This window comes from Notolepis coatsorum, assembly GCF_963971535.1.
Source record: "Notolepis coatsorum genome assembly, chromosome: 10".
NCBI lineage: Eukaryota > Metazoa > Chordata > Actinopteri > Aulopiformes > Paralepididae > Notolepis > Notolepis coatsorum.
Window position 1 is genome coordinate 67,517,583 of NC_140174.1, and position 19,718 is coordinate 67,537,300.

At 41.4% G+C, this 19,718-nt stretch overlaps 2 protein-coding genes across 2 annotated transcripts in view; one reads left to right on the forward strand and one right to left on the reverse strand.

Annotated features, from left to right (window-relative positions):
* Positions 1–4,728, forward strand: part of phyhiplb (phytanoyl-CoA 2-hydroxylase interacting protein-like b) — a gene marked incomplete at both ends in the record, with an annotated part of 135,762 nt that extends 131,034 nt beyond the window's left edge. The window contains 2 exon segments of the mRNA XM_084323057.1: positions 3,190–3,370; positions 4,354–4,728. Of these exon segments, the coding sequence (XP_084179183.1) occupies positions 3,190–3,370; positions 4,354–4,728 (556 nt within the window).
* A 10,022-nt stretch (positions 4,729–14,750) lies between these two features.
* fam13c (family with sequence similarity 13 member C) overlaps positions 14,751–19,718 on the reverse strand; it is a gene marked incomplete at both ends in the record, with an annotated part of 33,266 nt that continues 28,298 nt past the window's right edge. Inside the window, 4 exon segments of the mRNA XM_084323060.1 lie at positions 14,751–14,874; positions 18,346–18,447; positions 18,908–18,954; positions 18,956–19,108. Of these exon segments, the coding sequence (XP_084179186.1) occupies positions 14,751–14,874; positions 18,346–18,447; positions 18,908–18,954; positions 18,956–19,108 (426 nt within the window).

The following is a 19,718-nucleotide window of genomic DNA, read 5'->3' on the forward strand; positions in this document are numbered from 1 at the left end:
AGGTATCCTATCTATCTATCTATCTATCTATCTATCTATCTCTGGGTACGCGTGAGTTTTCTATCTTTTCTATCTTCATGTTGTTTGTCAAATTGTGAATTAGACTGTGGTTTATTTGACTGGTTGTGTGTTGGTGGTGAGCTGGTAGCGTTGTCAGTGTTCGCTTGGGCAGCTGTCTGCTGTCGAGGTGACATGGATTTCGTGAAACTGACCAGGAAACATGGTTTCAAGGTCTCGCCGGCTTTTCCGTGTTCAGTGGAGGACTGTAGTCTCGCTGTTGCGAGAGTAGTAGGCGCTCCGGCCGTTAAATCTGCGGCAAGGATGAACGGGGGAGTTGTTTTCTTTGTGGATGATTTGATTAAAGTAAATCAACTGATAACGGACAGGTTGGTCATACATGATACGTTTGTGTCTGTGATGCCGCTCACAAGACCGGCAAAAAAGGTGACGTTGGCAAATGTTCCCCCGTTGGTGGACGACAAGCTTATATTAAGGGAACTCGCCAGGTTTGGGAAGATTGTATCTCCCTTAAAGAAGATGTCTTCGGGGTTTAAAGCACCTGAATTACAGCATGTGGTTTCTCACAGAAGGCAGACATTCATTATAATGAACAAACGTGATGACGAGATGGACCTTAATTTTAAAGTAATAATAGACGGGTTTGAGTATATTATTTATGCGACGACACAGAACATGCGCTGTTTTGCATGTGGAAGGGAGGGGCATCAAAGACAAGCGTGCCCTGGGGAGGGGCCAAGCAGGGGGGCAAATGATGGGAAGAGTGCAATGAAGAAAGGAAGAGCAGCTTGGGGTGTGGATCAAGGGGTTGAGGGGGGGGGGGGCAGGGGAAGAGGGGTGGTGGGGAGACTTCTGAGAAGGTTATTGTACCAGATAGAAGTGATAAGGAAATGGAAGGAGTAGGTACGGCTGGAGATGCGGTACGAGGGAAGAATAGTGGGGATGGGAATGTGGGGGGGGGGGGGGGTGGTAGAAGGAGCTTGTGTCAGCCGGGACACATTAAATAGCCGGGTGAAGACTGGAACTGTTGGAATACAAGGGACAGATGGTGGGGATGAAAATGAGGGGGGGGGGGGGGGGGGATTACAGGGGTGGCAAGTGGACCTGTTGAAATACAAGGGACAGCTGATGGGGATGAAAATTAGGGGGGGGGGGGTCGTGGTAGGAAGGATTTCAGAGGTGGCAAGTGTACCTGAGGTGGCTGTAGTTGATCTGCAGGGACAGGGTGGAGGGGCTGGTATCAGCGAGGATGAGATATATGGGCAAGAGGAGGGTGGGACTGTTGAGGGAACAGGGTCAAAGGACTCAGTTGAGGGGGTCAGGGTGGAGGAAGTGGAGGATATTGACATGGAAGAGGGGGACAACGGGATGAAGGTTGTTAGGCAGAAGAGGAAGATTGGAGTAGTTGGGTTGTCAAGCTCTCAAGCTAAGAAGACAGGTGTGATGGAAGTACTCAGCAGTACACAGAGTACACAAGAGAGTACATGGTCGGAGATGGGCGCTGATGGTGATGAGGATTATGAGAGCGATGCATCTGCGAATTCAGATAATGAGGGCTATTCATTGGCGGCGATGAAAATGTTTTTACGGATGACAAAGAACAGGAAGGGGGTAGAGATAGCAAGTTTCTTTCCAGATAAGGAGTTGTTTATTTTGGCAGCAAGGAAAAATATGAGGTTTCAAGGAGATGGTCGTTTTGTTGACACAGAGATATACAGGATGAGAAAGATTATGCAGAAGGTACTGCGGGGCCCCAGTACGGTGGAGGACGGAGTGGAATCAGTGTAGTTTTTTTTTTTTTTTTTTACCTTTTTATTTCTAAATGAGTTTTTTTTATTGACAGGACTGGTGTGTTGTCACTTAGGGCTGGACATTTCAAGGTGTCCCGCTACCGGGGCCAGGAGGCTGAGACATTTTTGATCATCTCATGTACTCTTATATATTTGTGGAACTTTGTAAAGACTGGGATTATGGAGGATTCAGAGACAGGAGCGGAGCGTATCGTTTTCATGCCCGATGGGAAGGTCACGCCATACTCCTTCAGAAAACCTTTCATCAGAGTCGTCATGGGGGATGTTGTCTCTGCCGTCTTTTTATGTTACCGGCACCGTTACCTTGTTCAAGGGTTGGAAGGTATGACTGTGGGGCTCAACGCGTTCTACGCCGGAAAAAACGGTTTCCAGATTCAGCCTCGGAGGATGATGGTAAAGCGGACTTTGCTGGTTAATTTCTACCCTATGTTCGGAATGGGTTTCATCAGGGCGTTGAGCTCTCGAATCAGTCTGCTCGATGGGAAGTCACTGGGGGCTGCCAGTCTCCGCACGGGGGAGTGGGAGGTGATGTTGGAGCGGCATCTGAACCAGGAAGGAAAAGGCGGCCTCGGACAGGGTGGCGAGGGTAACAAACTGTCTAATGAGGATGTCGGTCCAGAGTGCATCTCGGTCCCCCTGCTCTGTTTTCGGCCCCTGACATCGATGCCATTTGATATACAACTGGTGAACGGTGGGAGTATACATGATAAGGTTGGAGGAGGAAGGTCAGCTGACGAGGCGGCCCTGTTTATCCACGGGATAGGCTTTGACTGGAGTCTGTCGGACACACACAAAGGCCTGATGTGTTGTACCACACGGGGAAAGGTGGAGCTAGAGACGCTCTTCTCAGGACTACGGTTTCTACAGTTCCTCTACGGTGTCTCTCTCTCTGATGCACCCAGAACTTTAGATCATTTAGAGTTATTTTTTTTTCCATGGGGGAAAATTCTAATGACAATTTGGTTCAGTTTCAGCATCGTTGTCCCTAATTGTTTTTTTTGTTTGTTTTGTTTTTTGTGTTTGTTTGTTTTGTTTTGTTTTTTGTTTTGTTGTTTGTTTTTGTTTTGTTTGTTGAGTTGTAGAGTATTTTAATTTTAGTTTTATAGTTTGTTGCATCATTTGTAGTTTTAGTAAAAAATTAAGTTTTTTATAAAATCTCTCTGTCTGTCTGTCTGTCTGTCTGTCTGTCTGTCTGTCTGTCTGTCTGTCTGTCTGTCTGTCTGTCTGTCTGTCTGTCTGTCTGTCTGTCTGTCTGTCTGTCTGTCTGTCTGTCTGTCTCTATCTCTCTATCTCTCTATCTCTCTATCTTCCTGCATGTCTGCATGCTTCATATTAACCATGTGATCCATATTGTGAACAGCCCCTCTTATCGTTCCAGGGATGCTCAGTGTAACCAGATGTTGCCCTCAGTCAAGGACAACAGCGGCAGCCACGGTTCACCCATCAGCGGAAAACTGGAGGGCATCTTCTTTAGCTGCAACACAGAGTTCAACACAGGCAAACCCCCACAGGACTCCCCATACGGACCCTACCGCTTCCAGGTATGGTTAAAGCAACAATGTGCAAGTTTTCTATTCATTCATTCAAGTTCTGGAGCTTTTACAAATTCAATTGTGATTACCGGTGCTTCAACACATGACTCACCTTCGCTGCTAAAGCCTCAAATTGTCTGGTGCAACCAGCTTAGTCAGCCTTCTCGTGAGACAAATGAGATAGTTTCTTCACGCATGGAAACAACGCTACAAGGCATCATTAGAACAAACGTGGGGTGTTTTCTGCAACAATGGACAGCAAATGTGCTGCCATTTGACCACCAAGAAAACAAGAATTCTCTCTGCAAGCAGAAACAGAAAGCACACTGATGCGACAGAGTAAAGAAGCGAATAGAACATTTATTTTAAGCACAGAGGCAGTACCGCTCGCAGCCAGCAGGTTGCTAAGATAAGACAAAATTTGATAAGATTCTTTAGGCTCATTTGTTGTATAGGATCATCACAGATCCATTATAAGAGCACATAGGTCCTAACCAGTTATTACATGACAGTGGTCTCAGGAATGGTGTTCACAAGATACATTTACAGTATATCAGAGAATTCTCACACTGATGTGGTTTCACACATTCAGCTGGTTTACAATCTACGAATGGACCAATGACATCATACAATTTATAAAATATATATTAGTAGTAATAATAATAATGTTCTAATTATTCTACACACAGGGATCTATATGTCAAAGTGCATAACTCAAACCCAAAGATTTTCAGAAATCAGTAACAATTAGCAATACAAGTGCGCTAGCAGTGTATATGCTCTGAAAGGTGTCCAGGTGTTGAGTGTGTGGATGCTGAATCCGGCATTGCAGCTTGGTCGACTATGATTGAGGAAGGGATTGATCAATTTCATTCACATGTAGGCTAAAAACTCATGAGCAAACAAAGAAACAAACAAACATACAGAACACAGTGATTATAGATTAATATTGCAGGCTGTAACAGCATTATCACGTTACTGCTTCCTCATAGGTGAAGGCAGAGGTCCTCTTCAACCAAAACACCAACATCTACTTTGGAGATTTCTACTGCATGTACACGGCCTACCACTACATCATCCTGGTCCTGGCTCCGGAAGGCTCCAAAGGAGACACATTCTGCAAGGGAAGACTACCAAGCCTGGACCAGGCAGATAACCGCTTCCTGACCTGCGTTGAAGAGGAGGATGGGTCGCTGTCTTTCCATCACGCGCAGGACGTGATCCTGGAGGTGATTTACACTGAACCACTGGATATGTGCCTGGGTACGGTGGCGCACATAAGCGGGCATCAACTGATGAGCCAAGCGACGGTCAACGCTAAGAAAGACCCCAGCTGCAAGACCTGCAACATCAGTGTCGGACGCTAATGTGCTAATCAGTGACTTGGTGGTTTAGGTGGTGGCTAACCAGTTAAGACCTCACCTGCTAATTGTTGGATTGGGAGCCTTACTGGTGGCTCACTTGCTTACCTGTTAACTACTGACTTCGTGGCTCGATGGCAAACTAGCACAACACAAATTTGGCAGATGGATTGGATTGGATTATGGCTGGATAGTGGCTAGCGGCTAATTTACAGTAATGTAGCCCCCATTACCACCATCTGGGCTGTGTTTTCACTGCAGAACCAATCTTTATTGCAAAGCTAGTTAATTAACCCATATAACACCTAAAGTAAAATAGTAAACTACCTAACACTGTGCTGAAGGTACAGCTCTCAAACTGCTGGCTTATTCCTATTATTAGGTATTTTCCATGACCCTACAATTCATTGCAGAACATTTGCAAGTGGGATGAAAACACAGGCCTCCGCTCCTCTCCAAGTTAACTCACGTACAGACTGTTCAACTGTTTGAAATCCCACTCTGCTTCTACGCTAAAAGATTATATAGCAGCCTTTCCCAACCTTGAGGTTGTGACCCCATTTGGTCCATAACAAAATTCCTAATCAACCTAAAAAAAGCGACAATGTGTGTTTTTTCCCTGTTAATTAATCATGTTCTGGAGTGTGTACAAAGCAAATTGAGACCCCCGGTGCTTCAACATGTCACTTGCCTTCACTGCTCTGGCCTCAAATGGTCTGGTAAGACACGCTTAGTCAGTTCTGGTATTCTCACGATGCCAGAAGTATGATTTGAACAAATGAGTCGCAATAATTGCTTCACACACAGAATGCAGGGTATTTCTTTTGTAACAATCAAAAACAAATATGCAGCCACCTCGTCCACCAAAAAAACAAGAATTCTGCATGTAAAAAAAGAAAGCACACAGAAGCAACAGAGCAAAGAGGGGAAATGTATTAAAAACACAGCAGGTACCAGAAACACACATTCTCACTTTAACAGACTGTAAATTAACTGTTATTTCTCATTTAAATCATCAAAACATTTTGGACTGTACAGTAGCCACTGTAAAAGCCATGCACACCTACCTAAACCTGCTCACCATAGCAGCTGTAACTTCACCCCCCTGAGGAATGAAATACTGTCCCCTTATTCACCACAATGTGAACAATATGTGGGCTCACATGAGGTTTATGAACTTAATGAACTTTATTAACTTAATATAGAAATAATTTGGAACTCCAGCTCTGTAACTGGTCTACCCACCCAGCAGAAAGAAGCATGAGGTCACACTTCACAGCCTTTTAACCAAACAGTTTTTACCTCTTGTCCTGTTCTCTCTCCTTTAACGTAAAGTAGATTTTAAATGAGTGTAAGGGTGGGAGAAAAGGGTGGGGTGAGGGTGTTGCGGAGGGTTAATGATGCAGTCTGCTTTATACAACACACATTTGAGAAAGGAGTGTATGATTAATAAGTGATATTTTATTTTGGTAAAGCATTTCTAGTTTTTAAATGGGGCAGTTCACCCGGAGTGCTATTAATCCATCCAGATAGTTTCAGTGTGATTCTCCTAGTTTTGGATATATCTGCCGTAGAGATGTCTGCCATCACTCCAATACAATGGAGCTGAATTGCACTCTGCTCAAAGCACCAAAATATATTTAAAAAAACTCAAAAGCAATGTCTCTTTCCAGACATCCTGACCCAGTTACTCAAGATAATCCACAGAAGTTGTGAGCAGTTTCATGTAGCAATAATTGTCTAGCATTCTACACCCCTAATGAATAGTTCGGTCAAATGTTTTTAAAATATTTGTCAATGGCCAAATAAGTTAAATAAGTTAAAGCTACTTAATACATGATCCACTTAAAGCTGCTATGTGTAAGATTTAGTATCATTTGAAATGACTACATACTATGTAGACTCAACCTCCAACAAATTATGTTCAATTTTGCCAACCTGACAAAGTGAGGACCATTTAGATTTATTGAACGTAATCCCTCATCTTTATCTGGTCAGAAGGGCGAGAGCCTCTCTTTGAAACTTTAGAATGAAATATCTCTGCACTGCTGCTACACTGGTCAATGTCACTCACTCACAGTAGACTGTGAGTCAGTGTGTCCACATTGAGATGTGTTTTAAATTCTAACAAAATTATCTTTTGCTTTAAGCTTTAAGGTGCAACTAATGTCAGAGATGAACCCACACTTTATATCAAAAGTTTACAACAAAGTGTTTAAAAAGATGAAAATGTTGTAGCAAAGCGAGGTACCGCTTTAATGACTAAACCCACATGCTTTGAGAATGGGATGAGGTTTAACAGTAAATCCCACATGCTTTGAGAATGGTATGAGGTTTAACAGTAAAACCCACATGCTTTGAGAATGGTATGAGGTTTAACAGTAAAACCCACATGCTTTGAGAATGGTATGAGGTTTAACAGTAAAAACCCACATGCTCCCTCTAACCAGGCTGTGACTATATTTACATTTACATTTACTATATCCTTACTGACTGTTTTTTTTTGTACTTATTCTATGAGGTAGAGATGTTTTGTTTGCCAAAGGTAACAAACCAACTGACCGAGCTGCTAACGGACAAAGTGAATGGTCAACAGCTTCTTCTAGGCAGAATAATTTTGTATTAATTTAATTTACTGTATTTATGATCCAGTTGTACGGTCAAATACACACTGAGGTTGTAAGATTGACTGACTGGCAACTTGTCTATTAGTACATAATTAATGACTGTTCTGTGCTCCAGAAGTCATGTTGAAGTTATAAGCAGGTATGTGGTGGTATGGTATATGTTTACATACCAGTGCACCAGTGCGTACACCATACACCTGGAAACTGTAAGATAAAAAACTGGAAGTATGTGTTTTTGAGCAGCCTAAGTATAATCGTGTTCAAGCTCTATGGGAGTATCTGAAGTCGGATACATAAAGATACTTTTTCAGTTGAACAACCCTGGTGTCTACGTGGCCAATATGATTACTCAGTTCCTCCAGGATCCCTCACATCCCCACATTATTGGTACAAGGGCATGCTATTCTTTTATGATATAAACAATTATGCATTATTATTATTTATTATTATTATTATTATTATTATTATTATTATTATTATTATTATTATTATTATTATATATAAAGATATTATATATATATTATTATTTTATAAAGAAAATAAAGAATGCTAAGGGCCAATTTATTTTTTGAAAGCATCCTAATGTTACTGCAATAAAGGGTCTAAAGAGCCGGTAAAAAAAAGGAGGCTATCTAAACCTTTACTTCTGAATCTCACAATACCTTGTGGTTTTCAAAAAAGAAAGAAAGAAAAGCCTATGCAGAAGCATCTCTTCTTAGTGACATAATAACAGAGAAGGTCCTGTGAATCCTGCAGGGACTGATGGCTAGTTAGTGTAACACCAGCTGAACACGGTGAATTAGCTGCTGCACGTTTTTCATATTTAAAAACTCTTGATGTAAACCTGACGTCAACTTGTTGACTTGATGAGGTTTGACATCTTGTTTGTCCAAGGTGTTCAATGTCATCTATTCTCTCTCACACACAAAACCACGTATTTTTTGTTGATGTGTAATAAACGTGACGTAAAAAACAAACAAGTAGTTAGCAAAAATATTTATTTTCAACGTGTTCGTATAGAAAACGGTTGAGCAAACCAAAATTGTACAATACAAGGGACTTCTTCTTGATCATAGCAAGGGAACAGAGAGTTTGAAACTTGTAAGGAATTGTCACGCAAAATCACCAATGAAAACATCCAACACAAAAGGGACGTGCACCGAAATGAAACATTCGACAGCTTAGAATGGACAATCACAACAAGATTTGATGACATTCATTTCTGTTTATTTTAATTTATATATTTTTCCTCTTTTCCGCGCCTTAGTCTGGCAGACCAGACCAAATGGAAGTCTAAGAAAACGATATGTCTTGTAGTCTAGAATATTTGTTTTATGATTGTTTGAGGAGCCAGTGAGAATCTTGAGACTTTATTTTAGGAGCATAAATAATAATAAGAACCTGGGAGCCAATGAGGAACTATGTGTTTAAGTGCAATATTTAACTGATTGATACCTTTATAGAATTAAGTAAGTGGGTAGAAAACGGTAAATTGAGCATCAGATATAGTTCTTCCCTGAAAGCCATTCCGGAAGGACTCCCCTGCACTGAGACATCAGGTCTGAGACTTGAAAGTAACTGATGGTTAATTAACCATTTGTTAACATACCTCATTAGTTCCTATAGGTACTTAATCATTATTAGTGTTTCCCCTAAAGTTTTACTGAATCTTGTAGTGTTTATCCACCCTAGGTGTTTGTAAGAAAATGTCCACAGGAGATTATGTCAACAACCAATATCTTCCCACGTAGGACCACATCTTGCAGTAAGACATTTCAGCAGTATAACTGTTTTGTTTTTTTTGCCATGCAGAAACGGAAAAAACAAAGACTACCAGTGCGGGTGCAATAGGAACCATTATGGTAGAAATGATGATAGAAATGATCATTACAGGGTCTTGATTGACAGGCAGAGTTGTACAGAGAGAGAGGAAAATACTTAACTATTGAATTTCAGTATTGCTCACATCACCCTTACTCTAGAATGGTATCTAGTCCTAAGATGTTTTGACAGGAGTAACATTTTGACATCAAGAGGTTGTCCATGTTGAGACAGCGTTTTTACAGCATTGAGAGAATATTTTGAAAAACACCGTTATGTAAGGTCCCTTCTCACCTCTGAAGCTCTTGGGAGTTACAAACGGTGACACTAAACTTTGAAATTCCCAATTTGGGTAATATTTTTAGTGATTCTTTAACTTTTGGCTATAGTAGTAGTATGGGCACATGTGAGAGGGAATGACATGGGCCTGGTCTTCTTCTTGCTAGCACAAACCAGACCAGTGCACCCTCCTTATTAATAATATCTTTCATAAAATAAAACTATACAAATAATTGTTTTTATTAAAATAAAAAACTCCATCCCTCCTGAACAAACTGAACACACTCAACCGGACTTCCAGCTTTTACCCTGTTTAAATGTCTGGGGAAGATAACTCAAACAAGCAATGTGACCATACAGTATCTGAAAACCATGAACATAGGAAATAGCTTTTCAGGTGTACACTGCCCCCCCCCCCCCCCCCCCCCCCCCCTCAGCCCTCAGCCCTATGACCTCATCACATCATTAACACATGGCCTTACAGCAGAGAAATGGTGACACTTAACCCACAGACACAAAGACAGTGCCTGGGCTGGGCTTCCCAAAAGCATCCTGATGTAAAACGTTACATTCAGATTGCGCACTCTGGCCGGTAGCAATCAAGGTGGGAGGTATATTATGTTTTTTTCTACATACAAAAAAAAATGGCATTTGCAGTCTTTGTTGGTGATAATAATAAAACTAGTCCTGCTAATCAGAAAAAGCTCTTATTTTGTTGTAAAAAGCTAGAAAGTAAAAAATTATATCTGTTTTGCTGCCCACCGTCTACCGTCATAGTCTGAGCTCTACATGAGACTTGATTGTCAGGCTTCTCTTGGGACTGTTGTTTTCAGAGGTATACTGGGGGGGATAATTCAAGGGTGGTTAGTGGTGGTCAGTGTGACTGAGTACCATAGGCACTCTGGTAGCCACTGATGAACATTTCATCACCATTTGTTTAAGTGGTTTTCTTGTACATTTTATTACTCCACTATGACAATAGAAGCATTGTAATCTAACACCAGCATGCTTTTTGGAAGTGCAACCCAGCGCATCAACATCTAGTTAAAAACCCTGTCTTTATACAGACAAGACGGTATGTTCTCAATGTTGTACCTCATATACACTCTACTTGTACCACATTTACCAATGGTTTCTGTATCTATTGATAGATCTATATACTATGGCCTGCATACAAATGTAAATCAGTACATACAGTATGTACATCTGTGTGATATGGGGATGGCTGATGTAAGCAGCCATGTCTGCCCTGGGTCAAGCTAATTAGACCTGCGCACCTGTTGTGCACTGAGGTAATCCCCATACACACACTGAGGAGAGCTCTGTCTAGACGGCATAGACCATCTGCTCTGGCTTGTTACATCTTGCCACAACTCTTCAATAAAGGTCTGTGTTTGCGCCACTATCTCCTGTGCCTCTGTTAAAAGACACTTACAGTAGGTGGCATGTGGCAGGTTCAATTGCCACACTGTACACTAGCGCCCAATGTGAGATGGTGGTGCAAACGCACACCTTTATTGAAGAGTTGTGGCAAGATGTAACAAGCCAGAGCGGATGGTATGTGCCGTCTAGACAGAGCTCTCCTCAGTGTGTGTATGTGTGTGGAGATCTGTGTCCATTGATTACAACAGGTGCACAGCCACCCCTGTCTACTCCCAGGTCTAATTAGCTTGACCCAGGCCAGGTGTGGCTGCTTACAGCCATCCCCACATCACAATATGCATATGCTTTCTTTTTTCCAATGTCCATATATTAGCCCATGAATTTATGCAAAGTTGGATTGCATAACGGATTTAGGCTTTGGCGAAAAACAATTCCCTTTTTCAACATAAAGTGCCATCATATAGATCATACAGACAAGTAAATATAGTCTCTTTATAAATTCTCCATGTTGTTTTTCTATAATAAAGTGTATGGTAAAGAAATCAAACAACAATTTCATTGCATCTTTGTCCCATTAGAATTATGTTTTTAATATAAATGGCTCATTTTGAAAGCTAACTAAACAATCAATCGTGCTGAATTTACATCAGGTTTTGCTTCATTCGTGAGTCTAAAATTGCCCAGAGATATAGTTTTCAGGTTTCACTGATAACAAAATGAGAAGTAATGCAGTTGCCTAACCTTAGATTAACCCTAACAATTCTTCTAGTTTGTTCACCCTTGATTTGGGGTACTCAAGCCTTAAGATCCTACAGACTGCCTCTTTGGAGCTGTTTTGGATTCTGACAGTAACCTCGCATACCGTAGCTTTCAAAATGGAGCCATTCATAAAACAACCATTGTTATTCTTCTCATTAAACGAACACGTTAACATGTTGAATTCTTTAGTCTGTTATTTTTCTTCACCAGGTACCTGTGACAATGTAGTGAAAAAGTCTCTGTACTGGCATTTCACTTATCCAAATACCAGGGTAACCATTAAGACACGTTCAAATAAAATACAGTCAAATAATTTTTCAAGGTTGCTTGGTAAATACAGAAACTTTTTCTTCACATGATGTAACAAGTGATCGATGATTGAAAATTCCTAATTGTCAAGGAATTGATTAAACTTCAGCAGGCCTGGGCAAAATAGCCTAGTTGAACACAATTAAAACACAAAATAGCCTAGTTGAACACTGGTAAACACAAAATAGCCTAGTTAAACACAATTAAAACACAAAATAGCCTAGTTGAACAACATTTTAATATTTGAAACAAACAGGCAGAGCTTTGCAATTCTGAGCCTGTTGAATATTGAATATAGCTCAAGCACGCTTGATGTATTTCAAATATCTTAAAACCCATCTATTGAGGACAACATATCTTGTTAATAGTCACAGGCAGGGGGGGGGGGGGGGGCATGAGGCCAGCCAATAAACATGTGTTTATTATCTGAAGTAAGCAGGTTTGGGGAGGGCCCATTCACAGGACTTTTTTAGAGGGCCAGCCATTTCTGTGTTAATATGTTATGTTATGTTATGTTATGTTATGTTATGTTATGTTATGTTATGTTATGTTATGTCAGCGTATGTTGCTTTTATGTGACGTGGCAGTGGCTCAGGAGGTGGTCTGGTAATCTGAAGGTTCCCGGGTTTATTCCGGCTCCTCCTCCGACTTCATGTCAAAGTATCCTTGAGCAAGTCACTTAACCCCTAACTGCTCCCGACAAGCTCATTGGTGCCTTACGTGGCTGCCTTCGCTGTCTGTGTGTGAATGGGTGAAGGTGAGGCATATGATGTAAAGCGCTCTGGCTGGTCAGAAGACTCGTTCAAATGCACTATATAAATGCAGACCAATTACCACTTAAATTCTATAATATCTTGTGTTGAGATTATCACAAGACATGCTGTCCCTTAAGACGGATGTGTTGAAAATTACACATCCTTTTAATAATGTGTTCAAGGACATTTTCCCCCCAGGACTGCACTTCAGTGGTTGACAGTAAAGTGCATTTCAGCGTCAGGTTTGGCACACACACACACGCGCGAGCGCACACGCACACACACACACACACACACACACACACACACACACACACACACACACACACACACACATACTCCAATGCGTTATAAAACATTAATTTGGTCAACAAATCTTATTCTCTAGAATGCACGTGTTCACCCGTACAAAATAATGCACATTTCGGGATGAAAGAATGACACAGGTGTACTCTTAAGGTCAAAAGCCTAGAGAGGGGTCTCTAAAAGATCTTTGTCTCTCTCACAAATGGAATTAACTTTTTTCCGTCTTCCTTAAATTGTATACTAATTAAACATACAGAAAGTATGCAAGTGTTAGTAAGAGAGACAAGTCTAAACGTAGAGAGGAGTCACGTGAGCGTCTTGATTTCTTACAATGGGGATTAAAAGTACACTCAGTATACAAAGGGTTTAACACTCTCATGGGTAGAATGAACACAATGGCAGTCTAATGCACTCCGTGGTATTCAAATGTTCAAGCGCACCCTCTAGAGGCGAATCAGTGTCACATGTACTGTAGTAACTCACTGGTGTTGGTTAGTTTTGTCATTTCACTATTTACACTATAGCCTGTGGCTAGTAGCTACTTCTCTTAACAAGGCTCATGGAAATTTGACTGGCAATGGAGCTGGCAGCCCCTAGTGGGCAAAGTGTCTTCTCTTTCAAATACTCTTAGCTCATTGTGGGTCTTGGTCTTGCATTCTAAGAAGGGATTAATGCAAGTGTACAAGTATGTGTAACGGAGGTACCGCAGTATATCCACAGTCACGGGTACAAGTAGTGACGTGGCTGTGGATGGTAAGCGGTACTGCAAGTAAACTCACTCCCCAGAGGCATCCAGACCCGGAAGCAAGCAGTGAATTCACTTCTTGCTTAGTGGTCTGTGATGCCGCCCGCGACGCCGGCGTCCGGGGTTCAACTCCCACTCAGGGCGATCCCTTAACAGGGGTCGAATCGACTTTAAACACAACGCAGACAAGATCAGACCGGCTACATATGCATCCTCAATTGTACAGTATGCTTGAGGGTGGAAAGCTGGGGGAAGTCTAATTTCTCTCAAACACGCAAGCGTGCACTTAAAGAGTACAATGGCGGATCAGAAAGTCTGTCCCATTTGTTTTAGAAATCCCTGCACACTAGTATGTCCCACATCACAACATGTCAAAAAGAAAGTGCCCAAGTGCACTTGGCCTTTAGTAAGGAGAAATATGATGGACCGAGTGTGTCTCTCTTCTCTCTCTTAAGTATCCTAGTGTATACTTTAGAGTAGAGGGAGAGATTAGTGTCTTGTCTCTCTTACGCAAGTGTGCGCTTTAGTGCCAACCTGATAACTTTACCTAGTAGAAATGGGCTAAGGGAAGCTGTAAAAGAAAATCTCAGTTTAGACTGAGATGAGGTCCAACCCCCTTTATCCACTTCGAACATTGTTTGCAGCTCTCAGATTGGCTGTGTATAATGTCTGTCTCAAACTGGCCACACCTTGCCCTCTTATGATATAGAATAGAATAGAATAGAAATCCTTTAATAATCCAGAGTGAAATTCGGCTAATTGGCTGCTTGCAGCTTGTGACCAAATAGCCCAAAACGGTTCCCTTTTTTTAATCACCCTACCCCATTCTGTTAGGTAAAGTAACCATACCTTATTTTCCCTGAAGGTCCGGATAAGGTCTGGGTACGAGGTTGTTTAAGGTAAACGGACAGGGATAAGGTGGTAAGGTAAAAGGACAGGGATAAGGTGGTAAGGTAAAAGGACAGGGATAAGGTGGTAAGGTAAAAGGACAGGGATAAGGTGGCAAGGTAAAAGGACAGGGATAAGGTGGAGTCTGTTTTACTGTCAGACGGTTTTGGTCACGTCCTGTTTGCTGAGCAAGACTTCCAGTAGGCGGAGTTTGGCCTTCAGCTGTTTGTAGTCCTGGTATTCTTCTGCCATGGGTGAACGATCCTCTTTCTGGCACGTTCTATGAGACAAACAGAAAGAAGTAACTATCAATAAGTATCAATCAATGCAACACGATTTTAATGTTTTCAATCAAGGTGTTAAATCATGGCTAAAAGAGAAACCACATTGTTCTCACACCTAATACTGTATAGACACACCAGTGTTGGCCAAAACATGTTCTAAAAATTAACTAGCCGTATAATAAAGGCTTTTTAAAAGAGATATTGCTACCAGAAGAGCCTTCTTAGTGTTTTTTCTCCTTCTTTTAAACTAAACTTAACTGAAGTATACCAGGGATGTATATAAGTTAGGTATACCAAGGATGTATATATAAGTTAAGTATACCAGGGATGTATATAAGTTAAGTATACCAGGGATGTATATAAGTTAAGTATACCAGGGCTGTATATAAGTTAAGTATACCAGGGATGTATATAAGTTAAGTATACCAGGGCCCTCATTTATCAACGTTGCGTACGCACAGATATGTGCATAACCCGTGCGTACGATCATTTCTAAGCAAAGTGTGGGACTTATCAATTTGAACGTGTGCTTGACTTTGTGCGTATATCTACGCACAGCTCCGGCCGTCTGTACCTGGCGCCCGGTGGTAGAATATGAAGCCTGCATGTCTGCAACGCGTAAATAAGCTTCCGTGCATTAGTTTCAACACTGGCGTGTTCAACTTCTGTATGACCCGTAATTCATTATAGTTCATTGTAAAATAGCGACAGTAGTGTAATTATAACGGGATCACGCGCGAACAAGAGGTTGGCCTGCTTGTTTGGCACGGGGGGCAGACGCAGAACACCCACCTCCAAACGCAATTAAATATTGTTTCAAATAAAAGCGAAATACTATTATTTTGTGTGTCATGTTTCCAAATAAGATTGGCCACAACTAAATGCTTTCTACTTCAATTTGTTGGTTAGAATAGATTACCTCCGTTGAAACTTCACTGAGACTAAAAGACAGTATTTTTTTTCTTTTTGCGTGAGCTCCCGCACAGATGTGATAATAATAATAATAACAATAATAATAGCTTCATTTTATATAGCGCCTTTCAAGAGACCCAAGGTCGCTTTACATAGATAGGGGGGGGGAAATAACAAAGTAACAAAGTAACATCTCCACCTCCATCGTGATATTGGAGATGGATCGAGCAATAGACTGTTACTGTAGCTGTCAAAGCACCATCACAAATGCAGTTATGTGAATAGAAAGGGATTCCACTCAGTCAATGTTGTGATGCGCATTTGCCTGATACATGTCGTTGCTGCCGGGAGGAAAGGCATGCTGCATGTTTTCAATTCATTAAATAAAACGGATACTTTTTGCAAGGGTTTACTGACTGTCATACAAATAATCAACCAACTACATACTGTAACTTTTCAGTGCACACGTTCTCATTTTTTTAAAGATTTATTTGTTGGCGTTTTATCGCTTTATTCCTACTGGGCAGTCCAGTAGATAGAGACAGAGGATGAATGGGAGACAGAGTGGGGGGAAGACATTCGGCAAATAATGACGGGTTTGGGAATCGAACCCGGGTCAGCCGTGTCGCGGCTGAGCGAGCTATGTGGTTCGCCACTGGGGCGCCCCCACACGTTCTTATTTACATTGTGACAACAGCCTTGTGAGCTCCGGCAGACCCGCACACAGACATGATGGAATTCAAGTTCAAGTTTGTATTGATCACATATAGGCAGGCTACACATGGCGTATAGGCTACATCATACATGGCAGTGAGATTCATTGTTCTTGTATATGCTCTCGTATTATTGTTTATATAGGCTACCCAATACCGACATCAAAATAGGTTGTATGCCTCTACAAATCATATGCAGCAGGTAGAAAATTTACGGAAAATCCGTCGCGATTTGGAATAAAATTGAGGAGAACTTTAATCCCTGGGTATTAATCGAACGAAACGGAAAAAGGCAGTCATATTCCAAGTTTCAAGTTTCTTCAAGTTTCTTTAATATTTGTCATACAGAAGTACAGAATACTTTTATACAAAATGCTTCTTACTGTTACGCTCCAGAGACTGTGCAAGACAAGATAAGTATGAAATAAAATAACATAGCACGGCCTTTATTAGTTAATATGGTCTTTAAGTTAATAGATATCATATCCGACATCACCATGTACATGTCTGTCAGCCTGTCGCGTATTTCTCCCATAACATGCTTCGCTCGGCTTAGTAAATTTTTCCACATTTCATGGGGGTGTTTCATGACCGTATATGGTTAATTACGGGCGGTGCTATATGCAAATACTTAAAATCGTGCACGAGCGTGGAGCGTAGAACTTAATGGTATTTATCAACACGGAGGAGCGTAGGACCTGTGTACGCACGGTTGATAAATCCCAATATTTCTGTGCGTACACACATTCTAAATTCTGTGCTTAAGTACGAAAATAGAACACTTTCTAAGAATTGTTGATAAATGAGGGCCCTGCAGGGCTGTATATAAGTTAAGTATACCAGGGATGTATATAAGTTAAGTATACCAGGGATGTATATAAGTTAAGTATACCAGGGATGTATATAAGTTAAGTATACCAGGGCTGTATATAAGTTAAGTATACCAGGGATGTATATTGGTTAAGTACACCTGGGATGTACTGTATATAAGTTAGGTATACCAGGAATGTATATAAGTTAAGTATACCAGGGATGCACTCATGCACCAAACCCAATTTTTCAAGGCTGATTCAGAGTACTAAACGTTCAGGCAAGTACTGATCCGATCCATTTATTTTACTGAACAGTATACACTTAGATCAGTTGGGGTGATTAAACAAAAATGGTTGAGATACAGTATATGTAACATTTCTTCTCCATTAGAGAGATCTAGCATGTTTCCATGAGTTAAAAATGCGGCAAATCAAGACAGTTTGCTATGATTTCTAGCACGTTACATGTTTGTTTATATCACATTTGAGTATTGGGGAAATTTTGATATTTTATTTTCCTGTATGAATATTGGTTTTAAGGGGAGGTATCTTCATAAGGCATGTTTGGCTTCTAACCTCTCCTACACTTATTGTTGTACTAAGTGTTAATATTAGCCAGATGTTTTGGAAGACATCTGTCAAAGGCAAGTTGTAAATAAAGCTCAATGAAAAAGCCTTTATGTCTCACCTGCCAGTCTGTCTGAAGAACTCGTCTTCATACTCCTTCAGAACCTTTATGTCTCACCTGCCAGTCTGTCTGAAGAACACGTCTTCATACTCCTTCAGAACCTTTATGTCTCACCTGCCAGTCTGTCTGAAGAACTCATCTTCATATTCCTTCAGAACCTTTATGTCTCACCTGCCAGTCTGTCTGAAGAACACGTCTTCATACTCCTTCAGAACCTTTATGTCTCACCTGCCAGTCTGTCTGAAGAACTCATCTTCATACTCCTTCAGAACCTTTATGTCTCACCTGCCAGTCTGTCTGAAGAACTCATCTTCATATTCCTTCAGAACCTTTATGTCTCACCTGCCAGTCTGTCTGAAGAACTCGTCTTCATATTCCTTCAGAACCTTGCGTCGTCTCTTCTTCTCCACCCGCGTCTCCCTCAGACTCTCCAGCAGCTCAGACCTGGTGAACAGGAGGAGGATGAGAGGACTTAGAGGGGCTGTTTGTTTTAAACATTTCTTTCTGCTTTATTGGACTGCAGGCTCTACAACTGAAAGAGAAGGGAGCTCAGACCACAAAGGTCGCAAGCTGGACTCGCGTGGATGGAGAGATGAATATGAATGATTGATGAATATAATAGATTAATAAATGGAGTGAGTGAGTGAGTGAGTGAGTGAGAGAGAGAGAGAGAGAGAGAGAGAGAGAGAGAGAGAGAGAGAGAGAGAGAGAGAGAGAGAGAGAGAGAGAGAGAGAGAGAGAGAGAGAGAGAAGAGAGAAAGAGAAAGAGAAAGAGAAAGAGAAAGAGAAAGAGAAAGAGAGAAAGAGAAAGAGAAAGAGAAAGAGAAAGAGAAAGAGAAAGAGAAGAGAAAGAGAAAGAGAAAGAGAAAGAGAAAAGAGAAAGAAAAAGAAAAAGAATGAATACCTTGATGCTTCGTGGAGATTGCCCATGGTGATAGCAGGCTGTAAACGGGACAGCCTTCACCTCAACCAATGGGGACACGAAGGCAGGGTCACTGTCCCGATCACTGTCCTCCTCACTGGCTGCTGGCCGTGTCACTCTGCGAGGGGGCGGAACAGGCCGCTGCTGGACAATGTAGTCTTCATCAGATCCCTCCTCTTCCTCCTTTAGAAAGGGGACAAGAAAGCGGTCATGCAACAGAGGGATGCAGTACTAGCCCTAGAAGGTTAGAGGTACTGTAAGGTCACATGTAGTGGTGAGGGTTAAAGATTAAAGGTCACATGTAGTGGTGAGGGTTAAAGATCAAAGGTCACGTGTAGTGGTGAAGGTTGAAGGTGACATTTAGTGGTGAAGGTTAACGATTAAAGGTCACATGTTGAGGTGAGGGTTAAAGATTAAATGTCACATGTAGTGGTGAGTGTTAAAGATTAAAGGTCACATGTAGTGGTGAGGGTTAAAGATTAAAGGTCACGTGTAGTGGTGAAGGTTGAAGGTGACATTTAGTGGTGAAGGTTAACGATTAAAGGTCACATGTTGAGGTGAGGGTTAAAGATTAAAGGTCACATGTAGTGGTGAGGGTTAAAGATTAAAGGTCACATGTAGTGGTGAGGGTTAAATATTAAAGGTCACATGTAGTGGTGAGGGTTAAAGATTAAAGGTCACATGTAGTGGTGATGGTTAAAGATTAAAGGTCACATGTAGTGGTGAAGGTTGAAAGGTGACATTTAGTGGTGAAGGTTAAAGGTCACATGTAGTGGTGAGGGTTAAAGGTTAA